This window comes from Phyllobates terribilis, unplaced genomic scaffold (assembly GCF_046119375.1).
Source record: "Phyllobates terribilis strain yellow unplaced genomic scaffold, ASM4611937v1 Scaffold_13__5_contigs__length_258822181, whole genome shotgun sequence".
In the NCBI taxonomy this organism is placed as follows: Eukaryota; Metazoa; Chordata; class Amphibia; order Anura; family Dendrobatidae; genus Phyllobates; species Phyllobates terribilis.
The window spans coordinates 69,751,669-69,777,594 of NW_027362773.1; the positions used below are offsets into that span (position 1 = coordinate 69,751,669).

The 25,926-nt window shown below is 42.2% G+C and overlaps 1 protein-coding gene across 3 annotated transcripts in view; it reads left to right on the forward strand.

Annotated features, from left to right (window-relative positions):
* Positions 1-20,312, forward strand: part of DEPDC7 (DEP domain containing 7) — a 102,393-nt gene extending 82,081 nt beyond the window's left edge. The window contains exons 5-12 of one of the 3 annotated variants that reach the window (XM_073658114.1): positions 9,121-9,532; positions 11,917-12,044; positions 14,054-14,240; positions 14,312-14,529; positions 16,197-16,339; positions 17,556-17,681; positions 18,429-18,507; positions 20,059-20,312. In XM_073658114.1, coding sequence (XP_073514215.1) covers positions 9,121-9,532; positions 11,917-12,044; positions 14,054-14,240; positions 14,312-14,529; positions 16,197-16,339; positions 17,556-17,681; positions 18,429-18,507; positions 20,059-20,273 — 1,508 coding nt within the window. In that variant the 3' untranslated portion in view covers positions 20,274-20,312. The remainder of the gene's footprint in view (positions 1-9,120; positions 9,533-11,916; positions 12,045-14,053; positions 14,241-14,311; positions 14,530-16,196; positions 16,340-17,555; positions 17,682-18,428; positions 18,508-20,058) is intronic. The other 2 variants (XM_073658116.1, XM_073658115.1) reach the window with 2 other exon arrangements.
* The last annotated feature ends 5,614 nt before the right edge of the window (positions 20,313-25,926 follow it).

The following is a 25,926-nucleotide window of genomic DNA, read 5'->3' on the forward strand; positions in this document are numbered from 1 at the left end:
TGTGGCAAACACCAAGCTCCACATTGGGGAAATAAATTCCTTCCTGACTCCATACGACAATCAGACTAGTTCCCTGGATCAACGCCCTATCAAGGAATCTAGTATATATAACCTGTAATATTATACTTTTCAAGAAAGGCATCCAGGCCCTTCTTAAATTTTAGTAGTGAATCACTCATTACAACATCATGCGGCAGAGAGTTCCATAGTCTCACTGCTCTTACAGTAAAGAATCCCCGTCTGTGATTATGATTAAACCTTCTTTCCTCCAGACGTAGAAGATGCCCCCTTGTCCCCGTCTCAGGCCTCAGAGTAAAAAGATCAGTAGAAAGGTCTTTGTACTGTCCCCTCATATACTTGTACATAGTAATAAGATCACCCCTAAGCCTTTATTTTTCCACAGTAAATAACCCCAAGTGTAATAACCTGTCTTGGTATTGCGGACCCCCCCAGTCCTCTAATAACCTTGGTCGCTCTTCTCTGCACCCGCTCTAGTTCAGCTATGTCTTTCTTATACAGCAGAGACCAGAACTGTACACAGTATTCTAAGTGTGGTCGCATTAGTGACTTGTATAGAGGTAAAATTATGTTCTCCTCATGAGCATCTATGCCTCTTTTAATGCATCCCATTATTTTATTTGCCTTTGCAGCAGCTGCCTGACACTGGCCACTAAACTTGAGCTTGTCGTCCACCAATACACCCAGGTCTTTTTCAGTTAGTTTTGCCCAGTGTTTTACAATTAAGCATATAATTATAAATTTTATTTCCTCTGTCCAAGTGCGTTACCTTACATTTATCCCCATTAAATCTCATTTGCCATTTATCAGCACAAGCTTCTAGTTTGACTCGCCCCCAGGGCCGTAGGGTACTCGGCAGCCGGGCCTTATGGCTGCTTTTGTGGGAGATCACGGTGGCTGGCCCGGTCTGTGACCCAGGGCGGTCAGTGCAAAAAGGGGATATTTATAGGGGGATTTGTCGTGACGCCACCTGTAGTGTCTGGTGAGGATCACCAGCACTGCGACAGTCCTCTGAGGCAGATGATAGGACAGCTTGAGATGGAACAGCTCCCCACAGGTGGAGCAGGCCTCAGGGCAGTGAAAACGATGCAGGTTGTGCTGGGCGTTGTGGTGCAGGGGGAGCGATGCCGCAGCTGAGGTAACGGACAGAGACAGGGGATTTGCTTCATTACCTTTACTGGTGCTGTTGTTAGGTATGGTCCCGGGTACTCCAGGTGAAGGGTGCACTTTTGGACTTCACCCCAGTGAGCGGGTATAGGGCCTCCTGATCCGTGTCTGTCTCTGTGTACGTTCCTGGCCAGCCTGCAACTGAACCTAGACTGTGTCCTGCTTTTACTTCACCTGTTGCTCAGAAGTAGGACCTCTGGTTGGTAACCACTTTCCCTGGACGTCGGGGCCTTCGTGGTACCTGGTCCTGTAGGTGTCTAGCTTCTGGTTTGCCAGGGACTTGTAGTCCTCCTGGGATTCCAGTTATCCCTACTGGGTGTAAAGGGTCCCTGTAGGCTCGGACCCGGTGTCCGCTTTGTATAACGGGGTGAGCTTACTATGCTCCTCTGCCCCCTTAGTTCCACTCTCCTTTTCTCCTCGCCGTCGACCACACTCGGGGCCCTCACTACTCGGCAGCTGGCGTGCTGCGTCTTCACCGCTCTCTGAGCTTCGGCACGCTCTCTGCTCACTCTGAGCCGTGTTCCTTTTGAACTGAACTCGCTGAGCTGCCTGGCTCCACCCTCCCTATATATGCCCCTAACGGGCTCCCTCTGCTGGTCTGAGGTGGTGGGGTGGAGATGTGTGAGGGCATCTTGTGGAAAAGTCCATCAATGCACCCTTCTGGGTTCTGTGGCACCAATGCGCAGCAGGGCGCCACATTTACATAGATCCTCCTGTACTATAAAATTGTCTTTCTCTGTATTGATTACCCTGCTGAGTTTAGTGTCATCTGCAAATATTGAAATATTACTGTATGCCCCCTACAAGGTCGTTATTAAATATGTTAAAAAGAAGGGGGCCCAATACTAACCCCTGTGGTACCCCACTGTTAACTGAGACCCAGTCTGAGTGTTTTTCATTAATAACCACCCTTTGTTTCCTATCACTGAGCCAATTCTTAACCCACATACATGTATTTTCCCCTTTCGCCATTGTTCTCATTTTATGTATCAACCTTGTATGGCACTGTATCAAAAGCTTTTGAAAAGTCCATATACACAACATCCACTGCATTTCCTTGGTCCAGTCCAGAACTTGCCTCCTCATAAAAGCTAATCAGATTAGTTTGACAGGAATGGTCCCTCGTAAACCCATGTTGATATTGGGTCATGAGGTTATTCTTCAGATACTCTAGTATAGCATCTCTTAGGAAACCCTCCAGGATTTTATCCACAGTAGAGGTTAAGCTTACTGGCCTATAATTTCCAAGTTCAGTTTTTGTCCCCTTGTTGAATATTGGCACCACATTTGCTATACGCCAGTCCTGTGGTACAGACCCTGTTATTATGGAATATTTAAAGATTAAAAATAATGGTCTATCTATGACGTTACTTAATTCCTGCAGTACTTGCGGGTGTATCCTATCCGGGCCTGGGGATTTGTCAACTTTAGTGATTTTTAGAGGCCGCCGTACTTCATGCTGGGTTCATCAAGTGACATTTAATGGAGAATTTTTGTTATCACTGATCATGTTTTCTGTCATGCGATTTTCTTGTGTAAATACGGTTGAAAAAAAATCATTTAGCATATTGGCTTTTTCCTCATCCACCATTTCACCCAGACTATTTTTAAGGGGGCCAACACTATCATTTTTTAGTTTTTTACTAGTTATGTAGTTAAAGAATATTTTGGGATTATTTTTACTTTCTCTGGCAATGATTCTCTCTGCCTCAATCTTTGCTGCCTTGATTTGTTTTTTACAGAATTTTATTTAATTTTCTATATTTATTTAATGCCTCATCACTACCTACCTGCTTTAGTTCTCTAAATGCTTTCTTTTTTGTCACTTATTGCGCCCCTTACTGCTCTATTTAGCCATAGTGGTTTCCTCCTGTTTCTAGCATGTTTATTCCCATAGGGTATATATTGTGCACAGGTCCTACTCAGGATGCTAATAAATGTCTCCCATTTGCTTTGTGTAGTTTTGTCTCAGGATATCGTCCCAGTTTATTATACTAAGATCATCTCTCAACCATGGGAAGCTTGCCTTCCTGAAGTTTAGTGTCCTTGTAACCCCTCTTCTACACATCTTATTAAAGGATACATGAAAACTTATTATTTTGTGATCACTATTACCCAAGTAATCCCCAACTTGTATATTTGATATGCGGTCTGGCCTGTTGGTTAATATTAGGTCTAGCAGTGCCCCCCTTCTTGTTGGGTCCTGAACCAGTTGTGAAAGGTAATTGTCTCTCATAGTTGTCAAAAACCTATTACCTTTGCTTGAACTACATGTTTCTGTTCCCCAATGTATTTCAGGGTAGTTGAAGTCCCCCATAATAATGACTTCTCCTTGAGTCGTTGCTTCATCTATTTGCGTTATGAGGATATTCTCCGCTGCTTCCATTATTTTTGGAGACTTATAACAAACCCCTATCAGTAATTTATTATTTTTTTCCCCTCCCCTTTTCTCCACCCACAGGGACTCTACATTTTCATTAGATTCACATATATCCTCCCGCAAGATGTGTTTTAAGGATGATTTTACATATAAACACCCCCCCCCCCTCGCTTGTTTGTACGGTCATTTCTGAACAGACTATAGCCCTGTAAATTAACTGTCCAGCCACGTCTCAGATATCCCCACCATGTCATAATTGGTGGTGGTGCTATATCTGTGTAAGGGGGGGCTATATCTATTTGTACCTTTTAGGTAAAACGCCTTGTGATGTCATACAGGGTCAGCGTATGTTCATACTTAGTGGATTTTCTGCAGTTATTCTTTCTCTGCTGCTTTCCCTCCTTTCAGTTGGTTGAGAATGCTTTACAAAAGGGGCTACAGCGGGCAAGTACAGAGATGTCTGGGGGGGGGGGGTGGTATGTAGTCATTCTGCACTTTCGCTTTCATTTTTTTTATCCCACTTTTGCTGATCCCAGAAAACTCCTTTAATGATGGCCATTTGTTATAGATGCAGGAGTATTTGAATGGGTGTTGTTACATTGTCTGCTCCATATCCAAAACACTTCAGCGTTCAGAGACCCAGGAACTATTCTAGTCTAAGGCTATGTGCCCACGATGCAGAAATGAAGCAGAAAATTTCTGCAGCATTTCTGCATCTCCCTGGCAGAAAAAACGCATGCAGATTGTGCATGCATTTTTCCTGCAGAATACATGCGGATTCACATGCGTTAACGCATGTGTTTCCGCATGTGGACTGACAAGCACTTTCCAGGCGATGGCATCACTTGGAAAGTGCTTGACAACTTGGTCACACTATATAAATCCATGCAACCGGCATGGATTTATATAGTGTGACCGTAAAAATAAAAAAACAAAGCTATACTTGCCTCCGATCCCCTGCCGCGTGTGCCGTCGCGCTTCTTCCGGGTTGCCGGCATCTCACGAGACAGCCTGCGGTCACATGACCGTGACGTCATCTCAGGTCCTGGAAGGTAAGTGCTGCAGGGGCCACCGGACAGGTGAATATAAACTTTATTTTATTTTTTTTTTTTTTACAGGTACAATGGTACCCAGGTCTGGATGAGAGTCTTCTCTCCTCCAGAACTGGGTACCATCCGCACATAGAGACGCATATTATCCGCTTGTACAAATGTACAGACACGGATTCTATGCGTCTCAATGCAAGTCAATGGCGGAGCTTCCGCAAAATTAATGAACATGCTGCGGATTTATGAACGCTGCTGAAAAATCCGCAGCATGTGCATTGACATTGCGGAATGCCATTGGGGACCATGGGGTGCGGATTACCATGCGCTTTTGATGCGTTTCCGCTGCGGAAGTTCCGCAGCGGAAACACATGAAAAACGCATCGTGTGCACGCAGCCTAAAGAAATGTTTGTGACAAGTGTAAAAGTGCTACAGTGTTGGGTTATATACCTATCTTATGCCTGAAGAATGCAGCAATAGTTTAATTGCTGAGGTGCAAAGATAAAGACACTGGAAACACAAGGTATTTATTGTATGATCTGTATGTGACCTTTTGTCAGTCCAATGTTCTTGTTTTCTAATGTATCCACAGTTTACTGTAACAGCCAAGCACTCAGTCCTCTGATCTCTACAGTGAGGATACACCATGGGCATTATTAAAGGGACACTAGATGAAGACCTTTTCCTTCTAGTTAGAGCATAGAGGGGGAGTTCAATCAGAGGTGTGATCTAACACCGCCACGAGACAGGTTTCTGATGCAGCAAACTTCTTCCTGCCCTTTAACATTGCATCCTAAGATCACATTTGCAATCTTTTTTTTTATTATTTAGACTGTGTATACCAGTGTAGTTTCTAAAAATACCGTGTTTTCTTAGGTGACGCATTCTAAGTCCAGGGCACTGTGGCAATAATGTCAAATGGTTATTGAGCCCCCCCCTCATAGTTAACTAGGTTTTATGCCAAATCTGTAAACTTCAAAGGAAAGTGGTGTCACTTGACACATGTACTCCTCTCCTAACTCTGTGGAATTATTTTTAACATTTCTGGCACATAGTAGGTGAAAGCGCTAAACTTATTAACTGGCCTATGCTTCTTGGTAAGTTTGCCTGTAAGGCTAGGTGATTAAGTGCTCTCTGCCAAGCACGAAGTCAGGGGTACTGTTGGGATCCCTGAAAAACTGTATTTTGATGGGAACACTGATATGCTTCAACTGAGGAATTCACTTTAATGAAGCTGATGGAGACACTGGATGCCGTCTGGCCTCGTTTTTCAGACCTGTTCAAATAGTTTGCATTTTGTGGGGAAGACAAATATTGCCAGGACAGCGGTCACATTCCCCTCAATAGCCATTGGGGTTTCGGTTAGAATAGCTTGTGGCTTTCAGGAAACCACTTGACTTAGTGCTTGACATAGCGCAGCATGTTAATGTGAACCTGCTCTTACTCGGGTCACTCCTGTCTTTTTTTCTAAGTATTTTAAAGTCTCTTGCAACTTCAACATTGGGCCATGGGCCAAAAAAAAAGGTGTGTGTGTTTTTTTTTTTTTTTTTTTTTTACTGGACTTGCTGACATGTTGCAATGTAGCCCAGAGGTGGCCGCACTAGAGATTTTGGATTGCTAAAAGGACAAACTTAATGTGTTGTGGCATGAAAAGTTCCAAGTGACCAACAGAATTTTGTCCAAGGGTACATCTGCGCTGCATGATTACTTTGAACAAGCAAGTCTAGGGATGCTCCTTCCCTTCCCCAATGATTATGCAGTGTAAACAGGTGGCCGATCACACGTGAGCTGCATGCTCGCATGACCAGTTAAATGAGCTCTACGTTTCCATAAACATTTATTGTTCTCTGCAGCTTATCTGGTGTAGCTACCAGTGCTACCGAGAACTTTTGCCTATGCACTGAACAGTTACTAATCAGTGTGCCGTCTGCCGTCTAAAGCTATTAACCAGAAAATATGTACTGATTGGTCACTTACTGCCACAGATCAAATAATGTAAATGGTCTGTCAAAAATTAGTTTTTATTTTTCTCAGTCGATGCTGAAACGTTCATTCTGAATTGCATTGCAAATCCTCATCCAGTCGCTGGAAGTCCACATCTGGTATTTTTCTTAACTTTTCATTGTTGCTCAGGATGACTACCTTCAGACTGACCATGGATCATGAGGGGTCCTGAAAACTGCAGTCTGAATCCCCATTGTCTAATGGGGTGAGGGTGGTGTGATTTTGTGCTAAATCTGTCAGCCGGTCATTGTCCTTTGACTTTTGTTAGTTCACCATTGATAAATTGGAGATTTCACTGCCAGCGACTTCCCCAAATTTCTTCCAGGAAGAACTAAGGATCTCACAGAATGGGCTCTGCTAGTCCAGTCTAATCCTTGAAATGGGCAGTGCCAGGTGTCTGGCAGATACTTGTACCACCTACACTGATGAAATAACATGAAGTTGTATGTGCATGGTAATGGAGGAGCCAAGTTGGACAGGACTTTTCTCACTTCTAATACGCAGGTGATGTGCACTGTTGTATTGTCTGTCCTTGCAGGTAACTAGTGCTATAAATGTAGCAGCTAATTAACATAGATCTTATGTTCAGTCCTCACATTCTGGGTAGAAGATGCCTGTGATAGAAGCATATATCCTTCACTCCCCACATGAATATCCTTGAGGCTCTCACCTCCCCTGACATGTCTGATTCAGTAATGGTTGTGTAAATGCTTCTTTCTTTAATATTCTGAATAATCCTTTTTCTGCTCTGTGACATTATTCCTGGTTTGTCTTGCCATCCAATTGTCAAAAAAAAAATATATATATACATATAATCTCTATATCTCACAGAATAGCTGTTACTTGTTTAAAAAAAAAAAAAAAAAAAAAGTGTATTGAAATATCTACCTTTTTGGCTCTATTGCATATATTTTTAAACTCTGGCTACATAAATGAGCAGAAAGCTGGATTGTTCAGTTTTGATTTTTTTTTTTTTTTTTTTTTTTTTTTTACTTTAAAAGGGTTGTAACCTAAACATTCACTTTTATATTAATCGCAAGAACAAGAGTCCTAAAATCCACAGTAATCCATGGCGTATAGTGTGCTCACGCATATCCATTCCTGCAATATTAATGCATGTGCACTACCATGTCATTCACACAGGGCCCCCCATTCCCTTGACTGGTGGTCCCAATGGTTGCAATCTGAAGGGTTGGAGGCACGCCTACACTAATAGTTTTCTTGGAAATCCCTTTAACTACAATAGTGGTATTCCCTTTCTGAAATTAATAGGGTTGTCTGTAATACCAGAGTGGTGGCCATGAGTGCAGCTTTTTGTGGAAGAAAGTTATGTATTTCTAAGTTTATGCAACTTTAAATCGGTCTGCTGCAGGGTCTCCCATGGTGGTCCCAGGACATTGGTCTTGGTTTCTCCAGTCACTTTCTATTACAGCTGTAATCTCTCTAATAGATTTACTGCAGTCTGTGAAATAAATTCTGTTCTCTGCAGAAAAGGGAACTTGACTGTTATTTCTAGTAGTAAAAATGTCAATGGGTAAAATATATAGACCAGCCTTTATTGAAGTGCTGGAGTAAAGCTGATGATGATCCATGTGTTCAGGGACCGGTGCAGAGTTATGGCAATATTTCCTCTTTAAATGTATGTATATGATGGATCTTTACTACTGTATGGTATATGTGAAGAACAGAAGTCTGCGTGCAGCTCAGTCCATATAAAGCTACTCTGATCTACCACCTCAGAAGCAGCACTCGTATTTGGCAATAAAACTTCTCAATTGTAACGACCTTGAGCACTCATCAGGGTCCTTATACGTCCCGAATAGGGTCACCTTGACGTGGGATGGCTGTTATGTTTTCTTCTATCTAAATTCTGTTAACTAAGTGCACTATTGCTATTTACTGCAGGGTATTTGCTCACTTTATTTTTATCTTGGGTCCATATAGTCCCCTTTGTCCCCTACCAATAAAGAGCCTTGTGCCTTTCTGCCTTTTAAAGAGGTGGTCCACTACACTGTGTATTGCCCCATCGATTTTCACCTTTTATACAATGTAGAAGACCTGCTATAGACTGTAATGTATTATAATGGCCGACCTTGGGCCCTCCCAAATCAGATGGAAAGGGCAACACAACTTGTCTGGATCCCCATTATTCCAACTTGTAAGGTGCAGCATCAGGATCAGAAGTTGGTTAGAGCTTCAGTTGCACTTGGAGTCTCTGAAAGTTGTTTCTTTATAAATCTCATACCTGAACCGGCCACTACCTTCATTTAGGCTCTCCAGGAAGGAATTTAAGTGGCATGTAGGTTGGTGGTGATCTGTTTCTCATGCAGGTGGTGCCCAGTTCACAGCACCTGTTAGTCTTGTATGTTTCCTGCCCCCAACTGCAGGGATCCATTGCAGTCTGTAATTGCCGGCTAGTGGGTGCTGAAAAAATGTCCTCCTTGGCAACTGTATGTTTCCAGTAAACCAATCTCCCTCATGAATCTTGTTTTTTGTGCCCCCAGGTCCAAACTTGAGTGACAAGCCTTTCAGAGCCACGTACATTTGGAGTAGCATCATCCACGCTCTTCACACACAGGTAGAAGTGAAGAAGAGGCGGCACCACCTGAAGTCTCACCCGGACTGCTTCCTTGGCTCAGACGCTGTGGACGTTGTATGCTCCCATCTGGTGCAGCATAAGTATTTTGGGGATGCTGAGATCTCCCGCTCCAAAGTGGTTCGCGTGTGCCAGGCTCTCATGGACTGTAAAGTGTTTGAGTCGGTGCTGACAACTTGTATGTTTGGGAAGGAGAAGAAGCGTTTGGTGTTTGAGGACAGCAGCTGCAGCCTGTACAGGTTTCTCAATGTGCCCAGTCATCCCACAGGAATGATTGAGAAGGGCTATGGGCCCTGTATCCCGCAGAGAGATACCGAAAGGTAAGGAATATCAATACTCTGATCTATAGAAGAATTTTAGACCCTATTCTTCAATCCCCCCCCCCCCCCCATTCCATTAAGAGACAATATATTGTGACTGGGTTACCATATTTATATATGGGTCTCAACCCATTGCTAGAATTAAGGGTGTGTTTAGTCAATTAGTAGGCTGGGTGCCCATTATAATCTTGTCACCATGTCCTACCATGAAGCAGATGCTTCCAGGAGATGTCATTGTACACCCATTACCTACTTAAAGGGAAGGGGGTAACCCCACAGCAATGAAGCGGCTGTGATCTGTCTGTGGTTCGGCGCTCCTTACAGTAATGTCCAACCTCTGGCAGCTGCTCCAAAGCCAATCTATACAGATGCCTGCCATGAGAAGGGTTTGCATAAAACTGTTCAACTTAATTATGCTTTGCTTATATATGGGGCCGCCATATTCCTCAGTAGACTGGATCTATGTGGTCAAGAGCTAAAAGGTTTAGCAGTCATTGAACGCTTTTTTTTTTTTTTTCTTTCCCTCCAATCCTATTAATTTCTCATTAAGGCTTGGGCTAGACTAGCATAAGAAAAATCATCGGATTCTCCATAGGGATATTTTTCTATATAGATCCTAGACTTAGTCAAATGTGACTTTTATCTGCTATACAGAAGACTTATGCCCACAGCTCTCCATCTCACCACTGAATTACACTGCATATTATGCTTTTTTTACTTTGAAACCACACATCTGAGGAGAGGAGTTTTTTAGCACCTTTGATTTCTTTTGATCTTATGTTGGATTTGTACAGTTTCTTTCAATTTCACAAAGACTATGAATAATGGCTTTTTTTTGTTATTCTCTTGTGTGATGGACTCAACATGTTGTCCCCAAAACTGGATAAAACATGTACTTGGGTCCCTGTTCTTTAGTCTAGCTGGAGACAGCACTGGTATCTGGTTCGGGCAGTTTTTCTGGTCTTTTCTGCAGCCCTGAGGTTTGTTGGTGTTCAGCTACAAACCAGATAATTCTAGGTAGTCTCCATTGTATCCAGCAAGGTCTTCTGGTCCTGGACTATTGTCAGCAGCTTCTCTGGTTTGTAAGACAGTGCGTGTCATAGTGAAGTCTTGTCTGACTAGTGCTTAATAAACATGGACGACGTCACTGTGTAAGTGTTCATGTAAATACCAAGTAATTTGGCATTCTTGTGAGGAAATACTGGCTGCCCAACCGCCCTCAGGGCTTTGAGAAGTGGATTTTCTGCTCCTAGCAGTAAAGTCAAATGAAGGGACAACTATCACACAAGGACCTGCTGATCTCGTGTGAGTCCATCTGGGAAGACTCCGACCTAATAGAATTAAGGCTGTAGAGGTGAATACGACAACTGTTTTGAAAGTAGAGGAATTGTAAGTTTCCTTGCATACCTATGTATTTGGACACTTCCACTTAAAACTAAAATAATATTCAAAATAGTCTGGCCACGGCAGATTTTCCTCTATCCATTTGTAACATATACATGCAGGAGGAATGGCTGAATGCCTAGCTGACAGGTATACAATGTGTATGGTCAGCTGTAGAGCAGCAGGTTGGGCTCCACAGCACTGCCTATCTGGAGCCATTGCCGTTCAGGTGGCTGAGCATAGTCCTCACTCCAGAGAACCTACGGTCACTGCACCAGTAGATGTGAATACTCTGCCAGGTGGAAGGTGTTGTAGAACAGTTTACTAGTGAAAACCAATCCATGCAGCTCCCAGCAAGTCTTGTAATAATTTGCCTTATTGAAAGTATTGCAAGCAAGGACAAGCCATGGGATAACAGTTGGGTCATGTGTTGCTGTGGGGCCTCTGGAAAGAGGAAGAGCAATTCCATTTGGTCCATTCTTAGCTACTGGGTGGCAAGAACTGGGCCAAGGGTCATTAAAAGAATGTGTAAGTGAAAACTGCCACCAAAGACAGAAGGATCTGGCGTTATAGGCTGACACTAATGACGATGCTTCAGAGCTCCGTGTACATGCCCCACTGCATATAGACATGTGTCCTTCCTTAAATCCCTCTTATCTAGAGAGCTCCAGGTGATGATCTTTGATGGAGGAGAAATAAAAACTGCCTTACTAGGTTAGCAATTATGAGTAGTGCAAATGTGGGGTCTTGTTTTGCATTCATCTCGCCCCCAAAAAAGGTACTCTTGTGCCACTACTTTCAGGATCTCCTACCAACAAGGGGTAAGAAAGAACACTTGTTTTGGGTTTCCTTTTATTGAAATGCTCGGAAACCAGAATCCTTTTATCTGGATTTTCAGCATGGCCACACAGCACTTTACAGTAATGCCGCCATCCTGTACTTGTAAACTTAATGTGACCTTGCTGCATTTTGTATAGTAACTGGCAATGTATCCCTTGCAGGCATGTGCAGACCAACTTCCAGGCCTCTCCCCTCCAGTCACAGAACCTAGAAGATCTTTGGGATAACCTCAGTTTGACTCCTGCTGACCTGGAACAGATGAATCTGCCAATAGACCTACCTCCCAAAGGTGAGCTTCAAAGTAACATGATGTACTTCTGCAATCTGCGAAGTCTCGCTGCAATACAGGAAGGATAACCTGTGGGAGTCATACGTTTATGCCCCCCTCCCAAATTGCTTACCAAACTTAAAATTCCCCTATAGTGCAGTATTACTCGATTCTTTTTTTTAAAGCAATGGTCTGGAGGACATGTATAGTATTCCTTGTAGCTGATCTTGCTAAGAGGAGTGAGTTCATAGGGAGAAGGTCCCCTTTTTAAATCCTTTTATTTATTTTGTCTTTCATATGAATTATTGCCATACTAGCTCATAATCAGTTCATCTGCACATTGGGTACTTGACAAATGCATCAGATTGTCACTGTGCCACAGCGTAGTTAGCCAAACTCCACTGGCCCCGGACCCATCACTAACCCATCATTTACTATAGTAATCCCCTTTATAGACTGATCAGAGTGCTGCTCAACAGTTAATATTGTGCCCATTTTAATAAAGAATTTAAAGATCCTTGAATATTTGCCCTGAAGGGGAATCTGTTGCCAGCCTGGTAACAAACACATCTATTGAAGGACAACAGATTACAGCATTGTTCGCATCTCGTTGTCACATTCATTATAAAGTATAATGACAACCTCAGAAGCCAGTGAATGGGTTTCTTATATGTAATCTTTTTTCATTTACTGAAGAATGGCTTTTGGCTTAAAAACTGTAACAATGGTGTTAATTGTCTATTAACTAAGATTTCCTTTTACAAACTGTAAATGGGCTCTGGATCCTCCACTATCTGTCGTTCTCTTCTAAAAAATCTATAAATATTCTTGGATTATCTGTTCTTGTGGTTTGTCCTTTCCAAAGCTGCCATGGGATAGGAGTTTAGGAAGCTCTAGAATTACAAGGTCCTTTTACATAGACTGTCTGATGGCACAGTATGGCTGCCGATCGGTAAACTCTTATCTCTTGCCAGTTATTAGTCAGTCCAAAGCAAACCATATGCAGTATACTAGATCGCTTACTGCACAAAGACTGGCATTGTTCTCGGCAGCATGAGGCCTGGTTACCCCTGAGAACTACCTTTTATGCTGCATAAAAGATCATTTCACCCAATGAATGGCCATTTTGCCCGTTCATTGGATGCTCATCAGCCGGTTTACATGGGAAGGTGATCATGACTTGAGTATTTTTAGAAATGTTCATACTAGCATAAATGCCCCTTAGGTTGGAACTGTTCTGTGTTTTGTTTTGTTTTTTGAGATCTTGGCTAGAACCTGGTTTGTTGGCCTCATCTAGCGGAGTTGATATTTCCTTACATCCTGCAACACCTCTAAACGGGGATATCACACTTAAACGATTTAGTACAGATTTTTGTAATGTAGTCATGTAAATGTACTGTAACCTCTATAGAAAGGCTGAGGACTAATTCTAGTGCCACCTGTGGAAGTAGCAATCTTAAGTCAAGATCCATCCTTTTAAGGGCCTTTAAAATAACAGGCAAAATCAGGAGCTCCATTTGCAGACATGTTTGACCCTCAGTGTAAAGCAGTTGATTTTGGTTTGGCTGGGTAAGTGGGTGGGTGAGAGGCCTCTGATAGGCACTTATTGCGAGTGCCAAGGCACCGTAAAGAAACTTAAGCTTAATCAGTACTCTTATATGAAATTAAATGTGATGGATCTAGTCCTTGTCCTCTTTAAAAAAAAAAAAAAAAAAAAAAAAAAAAAAGATATGTAAATTCCCAGAGAAGCATTGTATGGGCTGCATGCCAACTTGGTGCTCTCTAAAAGGAGAAACGTTGCCCCTTTTAGCCTGGTTGTCTGTTAAGGGCACAGGTTGAGGTCTTCTTTTGAAGGAAAAAAATACAAAAACCTCCCACACACTTAGTACTCAGTGTGTAGTGTATATTCTGTTCATGAATAAAGCCAGATGGCACCACTCCTATTCTGTTGCATCCTGGTTGAAGGTGCACTGAGGCTGGAGGTTATGATGGCCTGCCTTTCTGATTGTACCCTTTTTTTTTTTTTTTAGTTGTCAGTGAAGTCTGGCAGGAACAGACAATTCGTCGGCTGCTTCAGCTGGTAGATCTACCAGTGTTGGATTCCCTTTTGGAAAGTGGCCCTGCAGCAGAGAAGCCAGAGTCATCGAAGAGTGAGCATCTGATCATAACCAGTCAGTACCTGGATCGGGAGATCCTCAAGGTGTTCAGTGGCACTCTGTAAGTGACAGAATGTGGATATCTGTAAGCCTTCTATATGATTGGATTACTAATACAAGCTATTCTTGTAGGACAGATGAATGGGTTTCTGCTGCTGTGGATTGCTTGGAGTTCCTCCCTGACCAAATAGTGGTGGAATTGAGCAGAAGTATTCCTGAGCATCGAGACAAGGATGGATCATGGAAACTACTGCTCTTTGAGACCTTGAGCAAGTACTACAGCCAGATCCGCGTACCCTTGGTTACTAACCCCTTCTTCGACATTCATACGGGCATTGCTGAGCTCTTGGGTGAGGTTTAATTCTTATCTAACCCCACGGAAAGTGTTCTGATTGGACAGTAAGGGTTCCTCTATGCTGACAACTCCTGGTATGGCTGTTTAAGTCTTGTTGGGGTGACAGCCCCTACCATACACCATACATATGTTCTTATGCTCCATTGTAGACTCGGTGGTTCAGGCTGTGACTCCCAGTAAGCCAAATCTGGGTTCCCAAACAATCTGTACCAACACCTCACATAATCATGTCTTGTATAACAGACTTTACCCACCATGGGCTGGGTGTACATGCTACTTCTGCACCCCTTTAGCCATACCTAGTGTACCAATGGGTCCACATTGCTTCACTTAATCTTGTGACCAGTGGTAAGTGTGCATGCTGCACTGTCAGAACAGTGTCTGATATAATACAAGATGTAGTGCCCATGGCATGGTCGGGGCACCTCTAAGCACTGTTGGGGAAATTACTCTTTCACTTTAATGACGTTGCCTTTAAATATTTTGTTACATAGCTGAAGATCTGTAATTGCCATTAATGTATGTAGGGAGCTGATGTAAGTAATGACTTCAGGTGAATCATTAGCAATCATGCAATTTGTGAACAAGTATTTTCAGTGTCGTAACATCTGATGCTTGTTATGCCATTCACCTGATAGAAAACGGTCTGTTTATATGTGCTAGGGAGGAAGTGGCACGTCCCTGGTCGTCACACTTTTGGTCTCTAACTAGTTGCCCATACAGTCTTCTGTGTAGACCACCTAATTATATAAAAGCTCAGAGTCCTGCATTAGTTACTCATGACCTCAGTGAGTGTCATTGCATGGCAGGGTTGTTGGTTCTTGCTGAACATGACAAATCTGAGACTTGTTCTACATAAACTCAATTATGACCATTAAAAGATTGCAAGAAGTGATGAGCTTCCAGGTATCGAACATCCCACAGCTGTTATTCTGGTTCACCAGCATAGCTGCCACACCATGTGGACTGGATATATTGTACATTGTAACAATCGGTGGGCAGCATATTCAGCCGGGCTGCAAAATACTTGCTTTATAGTTGACCAGTTTTGGAATGGCCCATTCTGTCCCATCCTGACCAGTACCTGGACCAGTTTGAGATTTTTGGCTTTTAAGAACTGTTTTTTTTTTTTTTTTTTTCTCTCATTCAGATAATTCAAATTTTTACACCTCCATTCCCCCCTCCCCATCCGCTTTTTCCCACACTGCTCCTATTACTTATATAGTAATGTTTTATTACTTATTTCCACTCTAATTGGGTCAGAATGAGGAAGCTCTGGTTCACTGTGTAGAGTGATAATGCAAACATAATAAACATTGTGTATCTCCTGTGAAGAGTCTGACAGCTGTCAATCTCCTGCAAACTGCTTACTCTGCTTTGACTTTTTAAAACTTTGGTGCAGAGTAAAGTGTGGACTGCATAGACTTTTAGTCTGTGAGGTACAGAAGTAGTTATAAACCTAAACTGGATGTTGACCTTTTCCAGAATAACCAGTATGGGCTTGGGACAGTTGCAACACATAATCAGGCTTTTTGGCCTTATTGTATTTTCAGTAATCTGCCTATTGTATACATTGTAATCACTGCTGATAGACTTTCTCTTTGTATAATATTCATGATCCATCCAAATGTATTAATTTTATGCATTTATATATGTTTGCAGTGAATGGTAAGACTGAACCAGCATTGGAAGCCACACAGTTGTGCTTGAAGCTCTTAGACTCCCAAAGTCGTGAAGAATTCCGCCGCCTCCTATATTTCATGGCAGTTGCTGCAGAACCGTCAGAGGTCAGACTCCATGAAGAGGTAAAACGGAGTATGAGGAATGGAATGCAAATGATTATATCTGGAAACATCTCTAATCAATTTTCAGTGATCTGATTTCTTACGGGCCCCTACCTCTAGCGGTAGATCTGCCTCTCTGACTCGCATTGCCTTCCCATCTTGGACTTCTAGGTCCTATCAATGAATGAAACCTACAGCTATCAGGCGTGGTATTTGTGAATATGGCAGAAACCGCTAATGGGAATGTCCCTTCACTGTGAATGTTTAGCAAGTGAATCAACACTGAATTTTGGACAGTATTATAGATTATCTTTAAAGTAGTTGGACATTGTTTTCTAAATCTGATTTAAAAGGGGATTTGGAGGCTGGTATCATAAAATGTTTTGTTGCGGCTGCCACAAGGGGAACATATTGCAAATGGTTTTATTATCCTTTTAAAGGGGTTGTCCGCTACTGGACAACTCAAGCTTAATCAATTTTGGACCTAAATTAAAATGGTTTATACTCCCCTCCTTGCTGTAGCGATGTTCCCAGAGAGACAGGACTTGTTGTGTCAGCTGCTGCCTTTGCTACTTTGACAGATCGGAGGTCTGCAATTTTGATGAGCTGAAGCCAAAGAGTGACTGGCTGCAGTCTGCACTAGGCGATGAAAGGTGCTTCAGTCCCTAAGAACAGTGCTGGTGAAATCAATTGAATGGCATAGCTGCAGGAGGGGAGTATACGTTATTTTAATTCGGGTCCCGAGTTGATGAAGCTTGGGCTGTCTAGTGATGAACAACCCCTTCAATATTACACAGTTGGCTCTTCAGCTTGCACAGTGGCAGTTTCAGGCATCTAAAATGGCATGGGGGGAAAGGCTAAAACCAACTCTCAGGTGGAATACTATAAAATATTCTCAACTATTTTACATGGGTAGTAATGCCCAGGCCCTGGTAATAGTTGTGATCCCAGCATCACAGTTCAGCTGAAGTTTTTGTCCCTATAGAATGGGTGTCAGGCAGCTGAATATTTTGTCCTGTGTTCCTTAGTCACCTGTAAGCAGTTTGACTCAGACGGTTCTTGAAGTCACTATTTCTGGAATGTGTGCTCGCTCTGCAGGGACAGGTCGTTTAGCGCGTTACATAGCGCGCTTGCTCGGTCACTGAAATATGCAAGTAATGCATTTTCCAAATGTTGTCCCTGGAGGGCAGTTACGTTGCCATTCATAACCACTCGTGTGCTTTTATTTAAATTCTAGAGCGATAACAGAATGACTGTGAAAAGGAAGTTCTCTAAAGCCATCATAAATAACAAAAGTCTGTCCAAAGGGAAGTGTGATCTTCTGGTGCTCTTTCTCTTGGATCATCATAAAGATGTATTTAAGGTATATAGAGATAATGTTTTGCGTTGGGTGGAAAAAAATGTCATTACTTTTCCTTGTCAAGTTTTTTGGCAATTAAGACTAACTGGTCAGTAAGTGGTCAAATTGCATGTGTATTTATCCTTGTATTTTCCACATATAAGCTCAGTCATCCCTATCAATGTGTACGTTTTTATAAATCAGCAGTGAACACAATTTTCAAGACTAAAAGCCGTTTCCTATGTTAAAGGCAATGTATTTGTAAAATCAGGGACTCTACGGCTGATCTTTATATACATTGTAGTTTTTCTGACATGTGTGCAGATGGGGCCATTGATTGATATGATGCAGGTGGGGTCACTTGGTGCTGTGAAACAAAAATGTATAAGCATATGAGGCAGGCCCAAGCATGTGGTCGACCATGTCATGGAGCCCGCCTCAAATAGGATGTCACAGACGAAAATTATGTCCGATAGCACACGTGACTGCATCATTCGTCAATGGCCTGTCGGCACATGCATCCGAATCACATTTTCCAAGGCTTCTGACGCAAGCGCCAACTGAGCCACTGACATGCGGGTAAAACACAATATGAACATTGCCTTGCACACGATTTATTGGCTGGAGAGCTAGAACCTTCTTCAGTGAACATACCCATAGGAGTTGCACTGAAGTCAATAGAAAGGGCTGCCTTTTTTTGATGTGGAAGCGTTCCTAGTATGGAGTGCCTCCTGTGTAATGGCTACAGCATCTTGTCTCCTTTTTCCCTAGATTCCTGGGTCCTTGCACAAGATGGTTAGTGAGAAGCTTGCAGCCGTACAACAAGGAAGAGACCCTGACAAAGACACTGGTAAATTTTATTATTAAATGTGCCCAAGCATCAGTTTAAATGAAATCATTCAACAGAAAATGACCTATTCTTGGATTTGTCAAATGTTTGGGATTTTCTTTTAAATTTTGGCAATGTTAAGAAAACGTGAAGGGAAGAAAATGCCCTAAGAACTCTTAAGGTGCATTTGCCCTGAAATTCTGAAGCTAATGTTCCTAGTGACGCAGTGTAGACAGGCTGCTTGTGAAAGAGAAACAGGGTCGTCATCTTTATTTTTCTGGACGACGTATCAAAAAATCAGACTTTTTATGCATTCACTGTAAAATGATTGGACAAAATAATCTGAATGTTTCTTCCTCTTCAAAAAGTCATGGATGCCTTTTAAATTTTTTTTTTTTTACGGACAGGGCAAAAAAGTCTTATCTTTACTGTCCTGGAATTTCAGTACGGTTGGCAACCCTGATGAGGAACGGTCATCAGGTGAAATGGATTTTAATAAGCTTTCTTAAAAATTGTTCTTGGCAGCATAAGTATTGTGCAATATGCACTCTCGCTGCTGAGAATGATGCCAGCCTATGCTCACTGAGGAATGTTAGTTTGTTCAGTGCGCATTGTTAGGTGAGATCTGCCTGTGTACAGGACCGTAAATGACCACTAAAATATAACATTTACCGGTTGGTGGGCCTTTAGTGCCTTTGGTCGGTTTGTATAACCTTCCCCATGCTTCCTGTCTTTTCAGGAAGAGTTTTCAGCAGGTTCCTGATCAGAGGCAGGATTACAATGACACTGGATCCACCAATCAAATTGGCAGTTCACAGCTGATGCTGCCATTCATCACAATGACACTTGCACTCATTCATTAAACACTTCACTAGGAAAGAAAGATGGGGTCAGACATGTGGTGGTTCCTGAAAAAGGAGCTGGTCTAAAAAAAGCCCCAATTGTCAATGTGAAAACTACAAGTTTTTTATCTTTTAATATGGATTGCTTGCAATGGGGGAGGGGGTCACATGAAATTGTACATACCTGTGCAGTTTCATGTAACCCCATGGGAATATATTGCATGTGATTGCAAAAAGTCCATGTTGGCTTTGATTATCAGAACCATGATTGTTCCAAGCATTTTTGCAATTCAAATTTGAGTTTTGTTTTATATCCACTTTCCATAAAATTGTAATCAAATTTTAGCTTTTTATAAATGTAAGTTGTTGTGTAAAGGGTCCCTAGTATCCTGAATCTACCAAACACTTGGTAAGAGGTTTCCAACCGGAGCAATATGGATGACACCATTCCAATCAATGAGCAGATCGTGATGTCGGGTACTGCAAAGCGAAACGCTTAGTATAGGCCATTGTACAGCGGCTCTTGATGACACCTACCCAAATATTACTAATGGGGTATTTAAAACTGATTTTTATAAACCAGACAACCCCCTTTGAAGGATTATAGTTGCACTTTGAAATGAAATCCTATACTTCACTTGGTACCTAGGACAGCTGATTTTATGTTATTGTAAAGTGTTCCTGCATCTGTTGTAGTTCTCCAATGAATTGTGCCTCTTCTAACTCCCAGGTTACAGTTTTTGCCAGAGAGTGGATAAAAGTGAGTTTGACAGAACCGCACAGAAAACGACACAGACTGAACTTTGGACTTTACTTAAAACTATCTATGAGAACACAAAACTTTCCCCCAAAGAGAAGAAACGGCTGTTGGGTCAGTTCTATAAAAGTCATCCGGAGATTTTCATCCAGTTCTTTGGTGATAAAGTCAGCACTGTGTATATGTAAAAAAAAAACTAATGTAAATAATGTAAAGTGTTAATATTGTATATGTTTCTAACAGTCTTTTGCATGTTAATAAAAAGGTTTACTTTTGCATTGTGCTAGAGTGCTGTGACTCTTGATTTATTACAGAAGATAAATGTGGAATGGTGTATAGCATGTTTAAGTTGGCCCCTTTTTAAACACCTTCTCGACACTTGATGTATATGTATGTAATGGAAGTGTTCACACAGTGCGAATAGTGGATATGTTATGGTGATCTTGCAGACACAGAAGTTGTGCTCACTCAACCACTGCCATATAAAGTATGGCCTGCACCTAGAAGCCCTGTTTTACAGCATAATGGAATGCTGTATGTTCAAGTTTTTGTGCCTTGCATAGAGAAAGCTTTTATTCTACTCAAGACTGCACAGTCTGGTCCAATGGACGTCTCTGGTTTTGATCTGGTGCCTTCTCTTATGATTGCCATCCTCCTTCCCTGCTTTATGTGGATGACACGTCTGTCAGAATTTGAAAGGAAGGGAATGAGAGAGGAAAAGTGTCTAAAATTAATCTTTATTTAGAAAATTGCTAAAATTAATAATTTAAATATACCTCATCTACATACATCTGTTACGAATGTATAGAAGATCACAGTTGCTAAAGTCAATGTATAAAAGACTGTGATCCAATAAATTTAGATGAGATCCAAAATAATTTATCAATCAAAAGAAACCTGACTCTTGTCCCTTTATAAATTATTGGTCAGGTATTTTATTTCATATATAGGAAGCCATGGAGCTGATCACAATAGGAGTGACTATTTTATAACTCTTATGACTCTTCAAAAGTTGATTAGTACAATGTGACTGACATACAGATCCTTAGATTTCATCCAGAGATATAAGATTCTTTATCCATATATTCAATATATCAGCCAACATTCTCACTCATGCAGTCATAAAGTATCTTATCTCAATTTATATAATCCTGTCTGATGTAATCATAGGTACATTGATGTTGGCCTGCATGCTGTAAGATAAACCGTTTTTATAGGAGAGCAGCTCCACTTCATCACGTGTCCATCCGGTTACAAACAATAGATGCGGTTCACATTGACAATCCTGCATGCAATTATGCTATCAGGATCGCAAGTGAAAATTTAAATCTGCCGCACTAGATGTTTGTGTGCTGGGCATACAATTAAGCAATCCGCACGATCAATACCAGTGCGGACCCTCACAAGAGCTATTCAAATCGGCATATGTTTGAGCGGGTTAGAGAAGACCCACCACGTGCAGCAATGTACCGCTCGCACTATGCCTGCGGGCGGGCAGCGATTCAAACTCCGTGGTGCCACCAGCTGATCCAGACCATTGATCAAAGGCTGTCAGTACTAGAGCAGAGCTAGCATACACATAAGGTCATACAGCGTTTATTGCACCAGCTGCATAAGACTCACATATTTTTATTTATATAGATAAAAATCTAACTAGTGTCCCTGATGTGTGTTTTGCCAGAATACTGGCTTTTTCACTCTTAACCCCTTTACAACCTATGATGTACTAATACGTGTTTGTGCACTATGACAATGTGCAGGGAGCGGTCCTGCACCGCTCCCAGCACATTAACCCCCGCAATGCTGCAATCGAAGTCTATCGCAGCATTGCGGTGGCTAAGGGGAGGTGATCGTATGCTCACCTCCTCTTCCGGCCTCCAGCGCTGTCTGCCGTGGCTTCCAGGATGTTGCCATGACGACCCGATGTCGACATGACAACATCCGGGTCACCAGACAGCAGGAAGATTTTTTGGACATGCGCAGTGCGTTTCCAAATTATCTTCTCCCTGTCCAGCGCTGACAGCCTGCACGGCACAGGGATGGTGCTTCATTCCTGTGCCATGCAGGCGATCAGAGAAAAAAAAGTTAAAGTCCCAGAGTGGGACAAAGTAAACAAGTTAAAAAAACAGTCAAAGTGGGGGGGGTTGTAAAAAAAAAAAAAAAAAAAAAAAAAAAAATCCACCAAAAATAAAAATATAATGTACCCATCAATAAATATTATGAAAAAAACAAACAATAGTACACATTTGGTATCGCCGCGTCCGGAACGACCTGACCTATAAAACTGTCCCACTAGTTAACCCCTTCAGTGAACACGGTAAAAAAAAAAAACAATGCTTTATCACCATACTGCCAAACAAAAAATGGAATAACACGCGATCAAAAAGATGAATATAAATAAAAATACTACCGCTGAAAACGTCATCTCGTCCCGCAAAAAACAAGCCGCCATACAGCTCCATCAGCCAAAAAATAAAGTTATAGCTCTCAGAATAAAGCGATGCTAAAAAATATTTTTTTCTATGAAATGGCTTTTATTGTGTAAAAGTGCCAAAACATAGAAAAATTATATAAATGTGGTACTGCTGTAAACGTACTGACCCAAAGAATAAAGCTGCCTTATCAATTTTACCACACGCGGAACTGAATAAAAAAATAAAAAAAAACAGTTCCTGAATTGTTGGTTTTTGTTTATTCTGCCTCCCAAAAATCGGAATAAAAAGTGATCAAAAAATGTCACGTGCCTGAAAATGGCACCAATAAAAACATCAACTCATCCCGCAAAAAAACAAGCCATCACATTACTGTCTGACAAAATCTGGAAAAATTATAGCTCTCAAAATATGGCGGTTTTTAAAACTAGATTTTACAAAAAAAATGCGTCTTTTAGTGTGTGATAGCTGTCAATCAAAAACCCCATATGATTCTGGTATCGCTGTAATCGCACCGACCCAAAGAATAAAGTCGTCTAATCACTTACACTACACAAGGCACAGCGTAAAAAATAAACTCTCGGGTTGGGGTTGGGTTGGGGTTAGGGTTGTCATGGGGTTGGATTTTTTTTCAAAAGTAAGAAAAAAAGATGGCGATATGGCGACTAGTGTTGAGCGCAAGTGCTCGCTACTTGAGTTTGCATCGGGTGCTCTGGTATGCATTGAGTATCGTGGGTATTTGAGTGACATGCTCGAGTCTCCGCCCCATATGCTTCGCGGCCAAAAAAACTTTGCGGGGATTGCCTGCCATGCACGAGCGATCCCCGCATGTTTTTTTTTTTTTTTTTTTTTTAGGTGTCTAATAACCGTGAAACATGCGGGGCAGGGACTCGAGCATGTCACTCGAGCACACGCAGTACATGGTGCATACCCAAGTACCCGATGCAAACTCAAGTAGCGAGTACTTGCGCTCAAGACTAATGACAACATTAGGTCATCATATTGAATAAGTTATCAAATTCTGTGTCGTACCTCTGGGTTTAAAATGTTCACTATACCCCTTGATAAAATCCTTGAAGGGTCTAGTTTCCAAAATAGGGTCACTTGTGGGGGAGCTCCAATGTTTAGGCACACAGGGGCTCTCCAAATGCAACATGGTGTCCGCTAACAATTTGAGCGGATTTTCCATTCAATTTGTTAGCAGACACCATGTTGCGTTTGGAGAGCCCCTGTGTGTCTAAACATTGGAGCTCCCCCACAAGTGACCCCATTTTGGAAACTAGACTCCCCCCCCCCCCCCCCCCCCAAGGCACCTATCTAGATGCATAGTGAGCACTTGGAACCCCCAGGTGCGTCACAAATTGATTCGAAAAAGTGAAAAAAAAAATACTTTTTCATTTTTACGGATTAATTTGTGAAGCACCTGGGGGTTCAAAATGCTCACCACCCATCTAGATAAGTTCCCAGGGGGGGTCTAGTTTCCAAAATGGGGTCACTTGTGGGGGGTTTCCACTGTTTAGGCATATCAGGGGCTCTCCAAACACAACATGGCGTCCGCTAATTATTCAAGCAAATTTTACAATCAAAAAGTCAAATGGTGCTCCTTCCCTTCCGAGCCCTGCTGTGCGCCCAAACAGTGGTTTTTCCCCACATATGGGGTATCTGCGTGCCCTGGGGAAATTGCACAACAAATTTTGGGGTCCATTTTTTTCCTGTTACCCCTGCGAAAATAAAAAAATTGGGTCTAAAGTAACATTTTTGTGAAAAAAGTTCAATGTTCATTTTTTTCTTCCACATTCCAAAAATTCCTGTGAAGCACCTGAAGGGTTAATAAAGTTCTTGAATGTGATTTTGAGCACCTTGAGGGGTGCAGTTTTTAGAATGGTGTCACTTTTGGGTATTTCCTGTCATAAAGACCCCTCAAAATTACTTCAAATGTGATGTGGTCACTAAAAAAATGGTTTTGTAAATTTTGTTGGAAAAATGAGAAATCGCTAATCAACTTTTAACCCTTATAGCTTCCTAGCAAAAAAAAATTTTGGTTCCAAAATTGTGCTGATGTAAAGTAAACACGTGGGAAATGTTATTTATTAACTCTTTTGTGTGATATATCGCTCTGATTTAAGGGCATAAAAATTAAAATTTTGAAAATTTCTACATTTTCACCAAATTTCCATTTTTTTCACAAAAACGCAAGTGCTATCGAAGAAATTTTACCACTATCATGAAGAACAATATGTCACAAAAAAACAGTCTCAAAATCAGGGGGATCCATTGAAGCGTTCCAGAGTAATTACCTCAAAGTGACAGTGGTCAAAATTGTAAAAATTGGCCTGGTCATTAACATGCAAACCACCCTCGGGGGTAAATGGGTTAATGGACTCTGATCATCTTTTTAGGCTCTCTAGCCTCCCCCCTCTGCTTTTTGCTCTTGCGCAGGTGCACTTCTCTCTTCCTTGCCGAGGCCAGAGTACTGTAGTGCTAATGCTCCAGCTTTAACTATGGGTCATCGGTGCTCTTTGGCCTTTCACTGCACATGTGCACTACAGTACTTTTGCTCTGGCCTTGGCAAGGCAGAGAGAAGTACGCCTGTGCAGGTGCAGGATGACATCCACACCATTCAGGGAAGGAGGATGATGACAATCGTAAGAAATGAGGCACTGGATCAAGACCAGAGACTCCCATTGGACCGGACTGCGCAATCTCAGGAAAGAGCTTTTATTATACGCTCACACATGACCGCACCACCTGAGAGGGATATGCCCTCCAAAGACCAAAAAAAGGTGGCACCTCTCCAACACAATAGTTGGTTTACTGTCCTTGGAGAGAGTATCTACATCCTGGAGTTGTCCAGGGAAATGATATGAAGACATGCCCTGGCATGGTCGCCTGGGTGGCAGTAAGGCACTGCTGTGGCTGAAGCAGGTGAGTCCTGAAGGTGTGAAAGCGGTTTCAATGGGAAAACAGCTGGTGGATGGTGGCAGCATAGTAAACTGATGTGTCTGCTGGCCACCGCCTTGTCCCAGGCATGTGCAGGTCTTTGAAACCTAGCCCTGAGGACGAGCGTGTTGGTGCCATCAAGAGCACTAGAAGTGATGGATCCACTTCCAGGGTATGCCGGAGAGGCACCAAATTCAAATGGCAGCTCTTTTGGTGGGGCATTAACTGCTGGATAAAAGCTACAGTCAGCCCAGTGGAGGAGTGGCTAGGTGACAGCCTGTGAAGACCCTCCTTGGCAGCAGGATCGATGAATCCACAGCCTCCAAAGGAGATAATTGGGAAGAAACGTGCACACGATCAGTAATTGCTGTGGATTGGATGCAGCGCACTTGCCAGATGTTACAGCATAGTGGAGGGATTTCAAGAAATCCCATGCCCACTATGCACCTGCGGATCACCCACAGACATG